Source organism: Arachis stenosperma, chromosome 1, assembly GCF_014773155.1.
Source record: "Arachis stenosperma cultivar V10309 chromosome 1, arast.V10309.gnm1.PFL2, whole genome shotgun sequence".
Lineage (NCBI taxonomy): Eukaryota > Viridiplantae > Streptophyta > Magnoliopsida > Fabales > Fabaceae > Arachis > Arachis stenosperma.
In genome coordinates this window covers 5,109,275-5,124,683 of record NC_080377.1, presented here as the reverse complement: position 1 = coordinate 5,124,683, position 15,409 = coordinate 5,109,275, and the positions used below count along the sequence as shown (strand labels likewise).

Below are 15,409 nucleotides of genomic sequence, written 5' to 3'. Positions count from 1 at the left end.
TGATTGTAATATCATTTGCCTCAAACAAAGAATGTTATCATGTTTGAGTTTCAAGAACAATCGAACCGGAAGACCATTTTGATTATCGGGTTAAGACTGAGAGACCATTTTGATTGTTATCTCAATAGAAACCTCTAGTAAAATATCCTCACCATAAGTCCATAACTCTTCTTCGATGCAGAGCTAAGACTCGGAAGTTTTTTGTGAGATGGAAAATTGCCGGTAAAGTTCAGTAAAGAAAATGCTTATGGTGTATGCTACCTTTATTTCTTAATTACTCCTGTACTTTCATAGTTTCATATAATATGCATTTATTCAGTAAAACCAAAAGGTGGAAAGAGGAACTGAATTAACTCATTACATTTGCATCAGGTTTAACAGAACAAAAACCTTTACAACCTAATTTCCCAAACCACAAAAAAAAAAGGAAGAAAAATAATTCTAATAATAATAATAATAATAAGGTAATATAAAATGGAATTTATCTCGTTAGGGAACAGGCTGGTCTTCAGAATTGGAATCTACATGTACATAAAAACTAGCTGCTACTATCAGATAGCAAAGCACAAGCATTACCCCCTTGAAGTAATTTGCAGTTCCTTCCTGCAAAATCAATAATAATTTACCATGTGTCGTTGTAAGCTCCGAACATCACACGATACGCCACATAAATAGTTTTTTTTCTCTACATTGGTAGTGTTAAAAGAGTTTTCCACCGTCGTCCAATCAGATTCTTTCATTTATACAAATTTGACATAGTGGCAGTGAGTCAAAACTATGTGTCGATATATGATTGGACGTGTGTAAAACTTTTTTAGGCTGACAATGTTTACAAATTAAATTCTCTTGGAAGGAAGAAAATAACCTGTAACATGAAGGCAACAACTATAACAGTTAGAAATAGTGCTGCAGTCTCAAAAAGTTGAAAGTTCAGGTCCAATGGTTGCCCCATTATCCACCCCATAACAACACAAAATGGTATCTGCACAGTTAAACAGAGAAAAACTTCAAGGAACCAAATAACATAAGAATATTCGAAATCATATTAATACAGAAATTCAACATCATAAGATCTTTCTCCAAATACCCTAATCCAAGTGCAAAAATTGCAGCATCTTCCACAAAACAGAAGCACACAAACACAGGCAAAAGTTTAGAGAAAGCAATGTATGTTTGCTACCCTGACAAATAATTCAACAATAATACTTACAACGAACATAGATATCTGCGTGGACGACCCTATCGCTACTCCCAAGGAGATGTCCTGAAAGGAGTAAAATTATAAAATTGAAGAGTTATATTAATGTTAGAGGAAGAGCAGAAGAAGTGAAGAGAAGAAAGCTCACTAATTTATCTTTCATGGCAAACATGATAGCACTAGCATGTTCTGCTGCATTCCCCACCAGTGGAAGCAATATGACACTAATGAATGTTACTGGTATGTTCCATGAATTAGATGCTCCCTGTTATACAGTTGATCAAACAGAAATGTAAATTTCATAAAAAATTTCTAAAGAGAAAAGTACTGAAAATTTTCATTCATTTAAAATACTTGGTATCTAAGAAAAGTCATTTTCTTGTAAAATATTCTCAAGACAAAATGACATTTCAATTAAAATCAAATCAAGCATTTAGAGTGATTTGAATGGATTAAGGGTAACTCAAGTTTAAAATAGAGAAAATGATTTTACTTCAAAAACATCAAATTATGAATGGCAATGCAACAGCATCATATGCTAACAACCATGCATACATAAAACATGATATGCTAAATAATGATTATATTATCTTCTTCTTTTTTCTTTGACAAGGAAGTAATAATTATATTATCAGTCAAACTTATAAACTCAAATGAGAATCTACTTGAGTTTCTGTACCTCTGAAAGGGTATGAGTGTTATATTTCGGGTAGCAATAAAAAAGAAACACAAGAACCTCAAACAGCTAAATGCTATGTGAAAGAGGAAACATGAAACATTATCCACCTCTATAGCGCCAACCAAATATTCGGAAAGAATTGATATCCAAGCAGTCATAACCGAAAGCCAGATTATTGATTCCCATTTAGAAATTTCAGGAGATTCATCGTCATTTGAGTTGTCGCCTGTCTCTCTCTCTTCCTAAATTGGTTAGCCAAGATGTTATTATGTCAGTACAAGAAGCAAAACCCAGCCAAGCCATGACTTGTATCCTAATAATGAACATTGAACATATTACAAAAGCTCTTGATGAGTGCAGAAGATTAAAGAAAATCGCAAAACTGAAAAATCTCTTTACTTGTACAAGTAAGTGATGAGGGGAAAAAAAATCCTAGCTAGCCAATCATCCACAGGTTTCTTTGGTCTTTCAGATATTAATATCCCTGGAAAACCTGGATGAAAACTTCTCCAAAATAATTCCTCAGGAATAAAAACATGAACCAAACTTAAAAATCTTGGTGTGAATTTTAATCCCTAAGGGAATCAGAAATGGCAGACATATCTATTGGGACATATTACAAATAGTGTGAATTGATAAACGGAGACAGTTATTTTGAACAAATCAAATTCTACTAGTCAGCAACATATATATAGACTCTGCTAATCTGCATTCTGTTCGAGATATATATTATTATCCTAAATAGTCCCTGTCTCATAATCCCGTACTTTAATTCAAACAAATCTACCACATGGCACGCCATTAGCATATACTGTACATGAACATATAATAGAGTGACCGAGGAAGCAAAAGCCAAACAATTCCACCAACCTCGTTCGCAGAGATATAGAGACCACTTTGATTTCTCAACTGGAAAAATAAGTATGCAGCATAGGCCACAAGCATGACACAGCTGCTGAATCTTGAAAGCGCCAGTTCTGACTTCCCGAAGTGCACCTCAGTTCGTGTATAATGAAGAACAGCAGGAAAAAGTAGGCCCATAACTGCCATAAGCAGCAATCCTGAATTCACCGTAGCAGCTGCCTGAATGCTAATTTGAATCAGCTACAGTTTCTTTTATGAAATGAAAATCGGGAAGAAAATCAAAGAGGCGGACACATTACATGTCTACCTTGTTAAATACTTGTTCCTTCTTGCTGAAAACAATACCACCACTTAAGAATGCACATCCAAGCACAAGCAACATGTTTGACAAAATTGAACCCAGCAATGAAAGCTGGACTACTCGTGTCAATCCACTTTTCAGGGCATATAACGAGATTATTAATTCTGTTGCATTTCCAAATGTAGCATTTAAAAGACCCCCAACTGCAAGATAAAATGGAATAAGTGGGAAATAAAATACCATAACTTAGATATCACAGAGAGAAAATAAATGCACATTGTATGATTAAAGTGAATAACAGGAATCAGTATTTTCAAATGTAATATACCATTTAAATCAAGATTAAGAGAGACTTGTCCTAATAATTATTCCCTATGTTACAAAATATCTGCCAAAAAACTTTGGAAACTTGTTACATTAATAGTTCAAGGTATCTAGATATAACTTGTATCAAGATTAAGTTATGAATGTTTCATAATTTTATTGCATAGTGCAGTTTTAAGTTATTTCAGCATCAAAACTGGGTTGATTTTAGAAGAAGATCAAAGATAAAATGTTAATTTATCGGAACTGTTTATAAAATTGCATACCTGTATCTCCAGTGTAAAATGCAAGTTGCCTATATAAGCCAAGAAAAGCATATCATTAGCAACCATGAAAAGTAAAAAACTATAAGAAAAACTTTAGAAAAAAAGAGCACAATATAACATTACTCCGTGGCATAACCGAGCCGCTCTGCCAGAGGCATTATCCCCAGTAAACTAAGACCGAAGACCCAGCCCTGCAATTGACCTAAACAAATCAATATTTGATATTTACCCAAAAATGCAGGTAAGTAAAGAATTTAATGAACTACAGCTCACATGATGACCAGTCAATTTCTGAACAAGAATCGCAAGAGGCCCAAAAGGCATAAGCAAGTTGAGTCTGTTCGAGAAAACCACAAGCCGTATGCTCCTGTAAATAATGCCCCCCAATGTTTCGCTGCGAACAGTGAGCGATTCTCCGGGATGTGATCCACGTGCAGCCATAGTAGATTCTGGCTGGTGATAAGCTATTTCAGGGCTAAAAGGAACTTGATCCTCAAACTTGTTTGTTGGCCTTCCATTCGAAGAATTCATCTGGTACTCGGACAATGTATCATCAAGTTTTAGATCGATTATCGAAAGAATGTTGCATATGAACACTAAGTTTGTAAGCAAAGAAGTTCCAATAGCACACTACTTTGGAATTCTGAACTTGACTTTTGAAAAACATTTGACTAATAATAGAAAAAGGAAAAAGAAAAGAAAAAAGATGACTAAATCTATGTTGCTTTTGGCACTTGAATCATTGTACTATAAAAGCCATCATTTTCCTAATGATGAACATTGCAGATCTCCCACATTGTTTTATGCAACTCACATTAAAAAAAAAAAAAGTACAAATCCAAAAATCTTACTGTATCTAACACACACAAAAAAAATATTACCCCGTATTCATATATAATATATCCACAAAATTAAGTTTTCTTTCATTTTCTATTTTGGGGAAAAAATTATAATCCCAATTCCTAAAGATAAAAAAAGGAATCAAAGGCGTAATCAGAATGAATTTTGAACACACCTTGCGAGTCTCAGATAAGTCATCTGAAAATCCGGATGTACTACAATGCAGAGACTGAAAATTAGAGAAAGAGACCAAAAAACTTGTAATTGACCAAAAAAATTAGTTTTTTTTCCCTTTCTAAAAAAATACACTAAGAAAAAGGTCAAATAAAAAAAATAATAAGGAAATTTGATGTACCCAGATCTTACTTCAGTGTTGGTTGTTTCACTTCAACTCGAGATTCCATATATTCCACAACATACGAAGTGATTGTTTTGGAATTTCTTTTTCGTTTTCTTTTTTGGGAGAGAGAAAGAGTTGAACGGTGAAGTAGTTCGGTTTCAGTTTCAGTGTGTGTGTGTGTGTGTGTTTTTTTTGTGGGTTCGTTAAAGAATTTGGAGAGAGTTCATTTCTCTCTTTGTTGCAGCCGTTTATCGAATATCTTCTCTTTTTTTTTTTTTTTTTTCTTTTTTGTTCTTCTCGTCTTGTTTGATTTGGAAGAACGAAGACACGTTTCTCACATTGAAGTAAACGCTATCATACTTTCCTAAAAACGGAAATCAAATTTAGGATGCTGAAACTTATATGCTTCTGGTTAATTTTCAATTAATTTACATTAATTAAATGTTTAATTTAGTTATCTTAAAATTGTATGTTAAATATTTTATAAGTTTAATTTTAATAAAATAAAAAAATAAATATGACTGTCTAAATAAAAATATAGAACGAATGCGGAATGCTAATGTATTTTAAAATAAGTAAAAAATATATAATTTTTGAATTAAGTTTAAATTTTAAATCTTAAATTATAAATATTAAATTATAAATTTTATATTCTAACTCCTTTACTTTAAGTATTAGATTCTATATTTTAAATCTAAGTTATTAATACAAAATATAGTAAATAAAATATTAAATTTTATTTAATTGACAAATTTTTAGTAAACTTTACACATAAAAATTTTATTAAAATTTGTGTGTTGATATGTGATGTGTCTATGTTAATGTTAGTATTCGTGTATTATAAATTGTTGACCCATGAATTATTATATGTACAAAAAATTTAAATTTTTGATATTTATTTAAATAAGTGAAGAAACTGTTTTTTTGGTTTTTTATAGTATTTTCTAATCTGATAGATTAAAAATTAATTGTCTGCTAGATTAAATTTCATTTTTTGGGTTTGCCCTTAGCTAATAATAAAAAAACTATTTGATAGACTTAAATTGGTTACATGCTTAACATTTTATTTTTGGTATTTACGTACTTTTTTTCTGGACATTGTATTTACATGCTTAGCATAATTAAGTAGATTTTGCTCAAATCCACTGGCCCATCCCCAAATTCCAACAACCAAACAAAACCCAGAGACGATCAAACAAATACAGGAAACAAAAAGTCAAACAATCTAAATCGACAAAGCCCATATAAAAGAAACACTGTTCCCCTTCCTTTTTTTTTTTTTTTCCGTCACTGTACTGTTTCACTTCTTTCCCACTTCCGAAGTTTCAATCAAGACCAATGGGTTGGGGACATAAAAACCGAAGGTTATGCAAACATTGAATTTTCCTTTTTAAGTTACACCATACATGTCATGGAAATTCGACCCTGTTTTATATTGGTTGTCGAAGATCTAACATAACTCTCTCCTTTTATCCGAATTTGGGACTGGACCGGTTATGTACCGCAAGTGTAACATAAGTGGAGAAAATCCTAATATAAAGGTGAACATTGGAGAAAACATCTTACGAAAAATTAAAAATTTTAAATATCTTGGATGCATCATACAGGATAATGGAGAGATTAAACAGGATGTAAATCATAAGATCCAAGTGGGTTGGTCAAAATGGCGGAGTGCATCTAATTTTATATGCGACAAAAAAGTGCCTTTAAAATTTAAAGGTAAATTCTATCGCACTGCTATAAGACCGTCTATGCTTGCTTTATGGTACGGAGTGTTGGGCGGCCAAAGGAGAGCACAAATATAAGCTGAGTGTGGTAGAGATGAAGATGTTGAGATGGGTGAGTGGTCATACGCGATAGGATAAAATAAGGAACGAAGATATAACGGAGAGAGTTGGAGTAGCACCTATTGTGGAAAAGATGGTAGAATCGTGTCTCAGGTGGTTTGGACGTATGAGAAGAAGACCGACAAAACACCCAGTTAGGAGAGTGGATGAGATGAAAAATGGACAAGGAATAAAAGGTAGAGGAAGACCTAAGAAGACCATCTATGAGGTGGTCAAACGAGATCTACATGTAAACGATTTCTTTGTAGACATGATACATGATAGAGCTCAATGCCTCAATGGCATCGTTTAATTCATGTAGTTGACTCCACCTAGTAGGACAAGACATTATTGTTGTTTGTTGTTGTTACACTATAACATATATTCTCTATTTTTTCTCGAGTTCTATATAACTATTTTCTAATTACAATTAGAATTTAAACTCAGTGTATGATCCATAATAATAATAATAATAATAATAATAATAATAATTAAATCTAGTGCACTTTCTAAGCAAGACATATATGTAGCATTTGGTTTGGAATATTGAGACTAAAATTAGAAAATTAAGATTTAATATTATATTTAATGACTAAAAATTGGAGCTAAAATTTTAGTTCTAAAAAATAGAATTTCAATTCCTTCCGTACTTTTAAAAATAGAGATACAAGAGACTAAAATTTTAAGAATAGAGATTGAAATTTTAACAAATAATTTTTTTTAAATACCTTTATTTCAAATTAATAATTTTATGTTTATCTTTTATACAAATTTAATTAGGGCTTATTCAGTTTTTCTACCACCTCATCTGCCCTATCATTGCTGCTAGGACCACCACCTCTCACCATCTAACCCCACTTAATTTCTCACCCTTACTATCACACTTCTACCATCATTCCTCCTTGCAATCCATTACCACTAACAACAATAATAATAATACCAAGAACAACAACAACATCATAAACATATCTCAAAATCAAAATAGAAAAAAAAGAGAAGATAAAAAAGAAAAAGAAAGAAGGAGGAGGAGGAGATAGTGGCGCAAAAAGAGGAGCCGCCAACATCGAAGATGTGACGGCACGGATTGCTGCGATTGCAATTTGGGTGCTAGGAGACAGGGTCAAAGACAGCTGATGATACTTGTGACGACATATGGATTTGAGAGGAGTTGTCAATGATGGGATTTAAAAACGGTGAGGCCTTTGGACTCGTCGAGGAGTTGTGCAATGGCGAAGAAAGGGAGAGGGATAAGGAGAGTGAAGAGGGTGGCCACTTCCAACGACATAAGAAGAAACGGTACAAAAAATCACGATCCCCGAGAGTCTCTAGCGGCACAATTGAGAAGCGTTACAACCATTGTAACGTGCTGTGCTCTAGGGGGTCGTTTTCGACGTTGACTTTTACGGTGCTGCTGGCAGCTAAATTGAATGGAGGTGGTCTTTATTGCACAAGCATTTCCAGGACATAATAAAGGAGAAAAGGGATGAAGGAAAATTAAATCACAAGGATTTGGGTTTTATTTTAATATTAAAGTATAAATAAAAATATTTTAGTAACTTCAATAATTTCAGTCTCTAATTTCATCTTAAACTAAATATAATACTGAGATATAATCTAATTGTATACATTTTACACCAAATATAATATTTAAACTTAGTTCAATCTATGTCACTTAGTCTCTTTCTTTCATTCTTAGTCTCCGTTCCAAAACTATATAGATATCCCTAAATCAAATCCTACAGTGGAGGTTATGCAAGATATCAACACACCCACCATTTCAGAAGTTCCGTTCTTTTAGAAATCCAAAGCCCACAAAAATGAAAAAGGATAATAACTTGTTAAAATAAATAGTTTATCACTGTTGAATTTATAGTTTCTATCATATAATTCATTGAATGCAATAAAACAGCTATCAAATTTTTAATTGTCATTGTTAAGTTTGAAAAACTTAAAATATAATAATGATAAAATATTATTTAAAATTAATTAATTGTAAAATTATTAAGTTGTTATTTTTACTTTGTTGATTAATAATTTTGCAAATGTGCAGATTTAATTATTGGACTGAAAATACCATGGTCCAATATATTGAGAAAATATTCAGCCTTTGGTATAAAATGTTTAAACATTGTGGCTAAATTTATTCTTGTGTTGATTGGGCCAAGGAACTAATGAGAAGCCCAAAATAATTTCCTCTTGATCTAACATCATCATGGGTCCGAAATTTGAAAGAAAGAAGAATGGAGTAGAGTATGTTTGGTTCGGTTACTCACTCCCCTCTTTGATGGAATTTAAATTTAATTAACTTGGTTTAATTACATTATTAACAGAAAAAAGAAAGTTGAAATTGATTTGATTGCTTTTATTGCCTCACATGTTACTATGCATTGGAGATAGAAAGTGGGTTTTAATTGATTTTAATTTCACTCATTACTTCCAAAGTTTTCTCTTTCTTTTCTCTCTTCTCTCTCTTGTTTTCGTATGTCACTTCCATCAGAGAAAGAAGGTGGAATAAGCTATCAGAGGTAGAAGCAGAGAAGCTAGGAAGAAGCAAGCGGCCAACGTGATGATGGCTCTTGCAAAAAGAAGATCTACAGTATGGTGTGGCTAAGATTTTCTTTCCACTAAAGGCAAGATGTGGAGAAGAAGTTTCAAGATCTCCATGTCCAAAGTAGTAGCAATCTGTTTCGGTCAGAGAAGAAGATCTCTGAGGTGAAGCTCGTTTCTACTTTTTGTTCATCCATCACAGAAGGTAGCTACTGTAGCTACGTGGAGGAAGAAGCAAAAATAGAACAGATGGAGCTGTCAAGAATCAAAAGTTCATCAAGGATCATAAATTTTTCTTGGGGACAAAGTCAAGATGGAAGGCTCGGATTGATGAAGCTTGATGAGAAAGGATGAGAGAGAGGTACATGCATGTTGATTTGCTTTTGGTTTTTTCTCTCTCTTCTTTCTATCCGAACCGGTTTTGGTGTTGAAGAAGAAGAAGTTGGCTCGATTGAACCGTTTCAATCTTGGAAGCTTTTCCTTCTATATTAAATTGTGTTAAAAAAATTAGGAACCTTTTTAACACAATTTAATATAAACCAAACTGAACACTATAACAGAAAGGAACATACCTTCTTGTTAGGCTTTGTGCAACCTGATTTCTTGTGACCTAAAGCACAACAGTTAGAGCACCGCTGTGTTTGGCCCCTACGGGAGAGGTGAGTTTGGCTTCTGTTATCCTCATCTCCTGGTCCTCGCTTCCTCTTCTTAACTGGCTTGTGACTTGGCCTCCGATATGGTGGTGGCATGACATCATCATACTGGGATCTCTCCCACAGATCTGGCCCGTTCAGAGGATGTATCACTTCCTGGTAGCACCTCAGGTAAGCATCCTTTTTGTAATGGTCATCCACAAACGACTCCAAGTCCAAACCCTTGAATGTTATGCAGCTAATGGCATGAGGACAGGGTAGCCCGCTCATCTGCCACCTCCTACAGGAACACTCACCAGTAGACAGATCTATAACAAATTTGTCTAACCCACACATCACCTCATACTTACTAGCAGCTAACCAAAATGGCCTCCAGTCCCTAGCATACTTTTTCCTTTTCTCTAACTTCTTCCTAATTGTTGGCATGATGTTACCCTGGTACAGTTGAATCCTATCTCTATTGACAGCCCATCTAGTCATTATATGGACCCTAATGTCCTCTAACATAATGAAAATTGGTTTTTCTCTAGCCTCAATTATGACAGCATTAAAACTCTCACTCATGTTGTTAACAAGGGAGTCACACTTTGAATAAAATGAAAAGCGAGAACGGGACCAGAACCTGGGTGGAATGCTGTTCAAGTGCCGAAATGCACCCTCATTCTTCAATCTCATTGACTTCATCTCCTTCTCCCAATCTTTCCAGTGCGTAGACTTTGCACATCTCCACATTCGATTCTTCAGCTCCAATCTAGGGAATTTTTTCCTGAAGTTGTTATAGAGATGCTTCACGCAGTATCAGTTGTCCACCCCTAGAATGACTTCGTCAAGAGCTGGTAACAAGCGCTGCCTCAGAAAGGTAACCCAACTAATTAGTATAGTCTTCACCGTAAGTCATAAACTTCAAAAAATAATATAAAGTTAATGTTCATCTTCTGCTGATCCGATATAAATGTGCACTTTTCAATTTTCTCAGCACCCAAATCATCAGATAAGTGTCTCAGAAACCAAACACAGGAATCCTTTGTCTCAGCTTCAACCACCGCATAAGCAATCAGAAGGATCTGGTCATTAGGATCTCTTCCTATTGCAGTTAATAACTGGCCACCATGAGAAGTCTTTAAGAAATACCCGTCCAAATTGATAAAGGGTCTGCAATGTTGGAATCTCTTCTTGCATGCATTGAAGCAGACATACAATCTCTGGAATACACAATAATTCATCAATTCAGGGTTCTGGACCTCCTGGGCAAGATTTGGGCTCCTAAACACTTTCAAGCTGACCGATAAACCTGGATTGGCCCTTAGAAGCTTAGCACAATAATAATTAATCCAAGCCCCTTAGTGTGCAGTATCCCAACCCTGTGTGTTTGCATGCAGGTGTGTTGCAGGTTCATGCTTCTTAACTGCCAGGTGGACTCATCTCCAACCCTATGTGCATAGAGCCAGAATGGACAGTCTTTTTGACAAACAGCTCTAACCCTGACCAAATCACACTTCTTAAATTTGATGCTCCTAGCCGTATGAACTGCATAAGCCAGCACAGTCTCCTTAAATTCTTATCTGGATGCATAAAGTGTTCCTACCTCCCATCTATAGCTGCTCTCATATCCTTCAAAGGTTTATGAAATGGAAACCTTTGACCCTCACGATCCGATATATCATCGGCATCATCCTCAGCATCATCATCATCATCCCCCTCATCTCCACCAATCATGTGGTCTATCTCCAACTCATCACTATCTGCTCCATCCTCCTCACTAAACTGACTTATCCCACTCCCCTTTTCCTTGCCAACAGTAGCTTCCTTGGGCACAGAATTATCCTTATCAAATCCACTATCACCCTCATAATCCTCCTTACTATCAGTGAAGTGAAAGTCTCCTGCACTGTCCCCCTCCTCATCAGATGGCATATACTCGGGGTCCTCACTGTCTTCATCACTGGTTTAACTTCCATCTACTTGAAACTCATCTCCCTCATCTCCACCCTTGGTTCCCTTATTAGGTTCTCCACTTGCCTCTGCTGCCTCAGTCCCGTGCCCTTCGAAAACAACCAAGCCAAGCCCATCATCTATTCCCTCTTCAGCAACTCCCCCAACATCAACGTAATCCGCTTCCGGAAACGGCTCCGCATCGCCCACATCATGAACTACATACAACTCTACCAAGCCCCGTAACCCAGCAATGTTGCACATTTCGATTGCTTCTGCGTCACCCTTCAGCATCTTCAGGCTAGTCTCCAAATCACCCAAGCTTGGATCTTTATACCACAATGCTACAATGTTGGCCTGCAAGTACCCAAACTGCCTTAGCTCTTCATAGGCCTCAAACACAGACCAACGATCGCCGTCAATGTCCTCGATAATTGTACTTTGACCCTTCAAGTACTTAAATATCCCCTTTTCATATCCGAATGCACCCCATGATGCACCCTCATGTTTATGAACACCATCTTCTGCTCAGTCAACCTTGATATACAACAAAATACATTACTAAGACACATATATACAATCCCTAGCTATAGCAACAGACTCGGAAGCCAGCATTCAACCCCAAAATGCTCAAACAGAGCAACATGGTGATGAACTGCAAACCCCCAACATGTTGTAAACAGTTGACGTGATTGCTTGAGGGATGGAAAGTAATCGTACCTGGACAATCAGTTGTTGCAGTGATGAAGATCACTCACCAATGTCACAGCACACCGATTCTGCAGCATAACTCCCCTAATGGCGACAATCCTTTCTGTACACCCTCTTCGCACCTACGTATGAAGGTTCACACTAACGTTTCAGTTTTCAAGTGTTTTAAGGAATATTATGAGTTACTTCATGAGTAAGAGTGTTCTTCGCAGGAATAAAAATTAAGGGAGACAAACCGCAAGGACAAACTTATCATTAAATTTTATTTTTGGTGCGAAAGGTTCATTTTAATACAAGTATGAACGTTGGGGACGATTTTGTTTGAAAAAAAAAACTTAGGGACAAAACAAATTTTCGACCTTTACGTTAGAGACCAAAATCGAACTTAACCCTTAAATAATTTAGCATAAGTTTTATTAATCAATTCTCAATCACCTCAATTTATAATCACATTTATAAACCAATAAACATAAACAAAGTACACAATATAAACATATAAACAATTCACATACACTAGTCAAATAATAGAGAATTTTATAGACAATATATATAACACAATAATAGAAGATATACTCAAACAATCCATATAAATAATAGAGAATTTTATAGACAATATATATATAGCACAGTAATAAGAGACATACTCAAACAATTCATACAAACATATATAATAAATGTCTATTTTTATACAAATCGTAAACTCACGTGTCAGTTTGTTGTCCAATATTCAACAATAATTCTAAAATAAAAAATCGACAATGATCTTGAGATAAATGCTATGTATTACTATTTTTACTTCAGCCAACGTCTTTTCCATAAACATTCTATTACTGTCTTCATAAAAAACTTTTCTTTCGTGTTCGATCTCAAATACGTATTATCATCTCTACTGAGTCTAATATACGAGTCTAATATACTATCTGTTTTTTGGTATCCAGCTTTTTAAAATTAATGTGTTGCCATGTCCCTGTTATGTATGTGACCAACCAAATTCATCTTCTCCAAATTGCTCCACATAAATTTAAACCAAGTGATTTATCTTAATGCTAAACGAAACTAATCCTTAAACTAATTTCTTTTATAAATTTAAGATTTTTAATATTTTTTCAAGCCACTAATTTAATTTATCAATTTTTAAACTATGTTTAAATACAATTTGTATATTCAAACTTTTTAAATACAATTTGATTGTTTTTATTTGCTGATTATGTTATTATTCTTTTTAATGAACCCTAACCATCTTTTTTGTTAATGTATTTAATAATAATATTGATACATATATACATGAGAGAGTTAAATTTTAAAGTAGTTCTTGAAATCGCATTTGAGTCTCAAAATGATTCCTGAAATTAATAGTTCTTCAAATTCGTTTTTGAAATTGCACTCCAAAACTCATAGTAGTCCGTGAGACATTTTCTATTCATCAAAACCTTAAAACGACGTCGTTTTAAAAAAAAGCGTACCATAAATCCTCTAATAAAAAAAAGTTTTGAAAAAAAAAAAGGCGTACCATAAACCCCCTAATAAAAAAAAAAAGTATAGCGTATAATCAACCCCCTTCTCTTTTCTCTTCTAATTAAACAGGTCATACAACTAATTTCATTCTAAAACATCTAACTCGTTTGTCTTAAACCAAAAAATTCTTTCAAAATTTCTTATTATTAACTACTACCACCGCAAACAAAAAAAATGACAAATTTAATAACAAAATTTCTGAAATCAATAAAATCTCAAACACTACTCTTTTCACTCTTATCATCCCTCTTACACTCTGTCTGTCGCTCAACTTTCGTTACGCAACAGTAACAATCTCTCTAACTCTTCTTCTTCTTTCACCTTCACTTTTTCATCTAATGGCGACAACAACGATCAAAGTATATATGTAAAAAGGAAAGAAAGTTGGGGGAAACAAAAGGAAAAGAGAAAGAGAAAGGTTGGGAACACATAAGAAAAAGATAAAAGAGCCTCATCTAGCGGTAACAACAACAATCAAAGTATATATGTAAAAAAGGAAAAAAGTTGGGAGAAACAAAAGAGAAAGAAAAGGAGAAAGGTTGGGAGCATAGAAGAGAAAGAAAAAAAAAAGAAAAAATTGAAAATGAGAAAGGAAAAGAAGTTGGGAATGGAAATAGGAAAAGGAACCAAAGGAGTTGAGAATGGGATGAGAAAGGAGAAAAAAAAGAGTTGGGAATGAAAAGGGGGAAAGGAATAGATTGGGATTGGAAATGGGATGGGGTGAGGAGTGGTTCTGCGCTAAGCTTTTTTTTATCTTTTTTCTTTGGTTTGAATTCGGGGTCTACGTTAAATTTTTTTTTTTTTAAATTACGTCGTTTTAAGATTTTGATGAATAAAAAATGACTTAAGAATTATTATGAGTCTAATCTCGGAGTATAATTTTAAAAACAAATTTGAAAAATTATTAATTTTAAAGATTATTTTAAAATTTGGATGTAATTTTTAGATAGCGTTTGTTTTGAGATACTGAGACATAGATTGAAAGACTAAAACACAGTATTATATTTGTTAGATCAAAAACTGATACTAAAATTTCTATCTCTGTCTCTAAAATTTCAATACCTCTAAAAAATAGAAACACAAGAGACTAAAATTTTTAAAGACAGAGACTAAAATTTTAATAACATTTTATATCTAAAATACTCTCATTTCAATTAATTAATTCTAATTTTATCCTTTTTACAAATTAAATTAGAATTTTATTCTTATTTCAATTTCTGTCTCTCACTTTGTACCAAACAAAATGCTAAAATTTATTTCGATTTCTGTCTCTTAATCTCTGTCTTTCAATCTCAATCTTTCCGTCTCTGTCTCTCTACCAAACGCTACCTTACGACTATTTTAAAGCTTAACTCATACGTGAGATGGAGATTACTAGAAAAAACTTGCAACTTACAAGTGACATCTATAACA

General features: G+C 34.0%; 1 protein-coding gene across 6 annotated transcripts; it reads right to left on the bottom strand.

Annotated features, from left to right (window-relative positions):
- Nucleotides 1-345: 345 nt before the first annotated feature.
- LOC130944754 (vacuolar cation/proton exchanger 5-like) lies at nt 346-5,111 on the bottom strand. 6 transcript variants are annotated; one of them, XM_057873258.1, is made up of 12 exons: nt 4,839-5,111; nt 4,648-4,687; nt 3,906-4,163; nt 3,756-3,823; nt 3,633-3,661; nt 3,049-3,245; nt 2,748-2,960; nt 1,985-2,119; nt 1,347-1,463; nt 1,211-1,264; nt 866-982; nt 346-603 (listed from the first exon to the last, which is right to left on the bottom strand). In XM_057873258.1, exons 1-12 carry the CDS (start codon nt 4,874-4,876, stop codon nt 490-492), a joined length of 1,380 nt encoding a protein of 459 aa, XP_057729241.1. In that variant the 5' UTR covers nt 4,877-5,111; the 3' UTR covers nt 346-489. The 6 variants fall into 6 exon arrangements, with proteins under 6 accessions (XP_057729241.1, XP_057729249.1, XP_057729259.1 ...); XM_057873266.1 differs by having other exon boundaries at nt 4,648-4,701; nt 4,839-5,094; XM_057873276.1 differs by having other exon boundaries at nt 4,648-4,701; nt 4,828-5,092.
- Between the last annotated feature and the right edge of the window lie 10,298 nt (nt 5,112-15,409).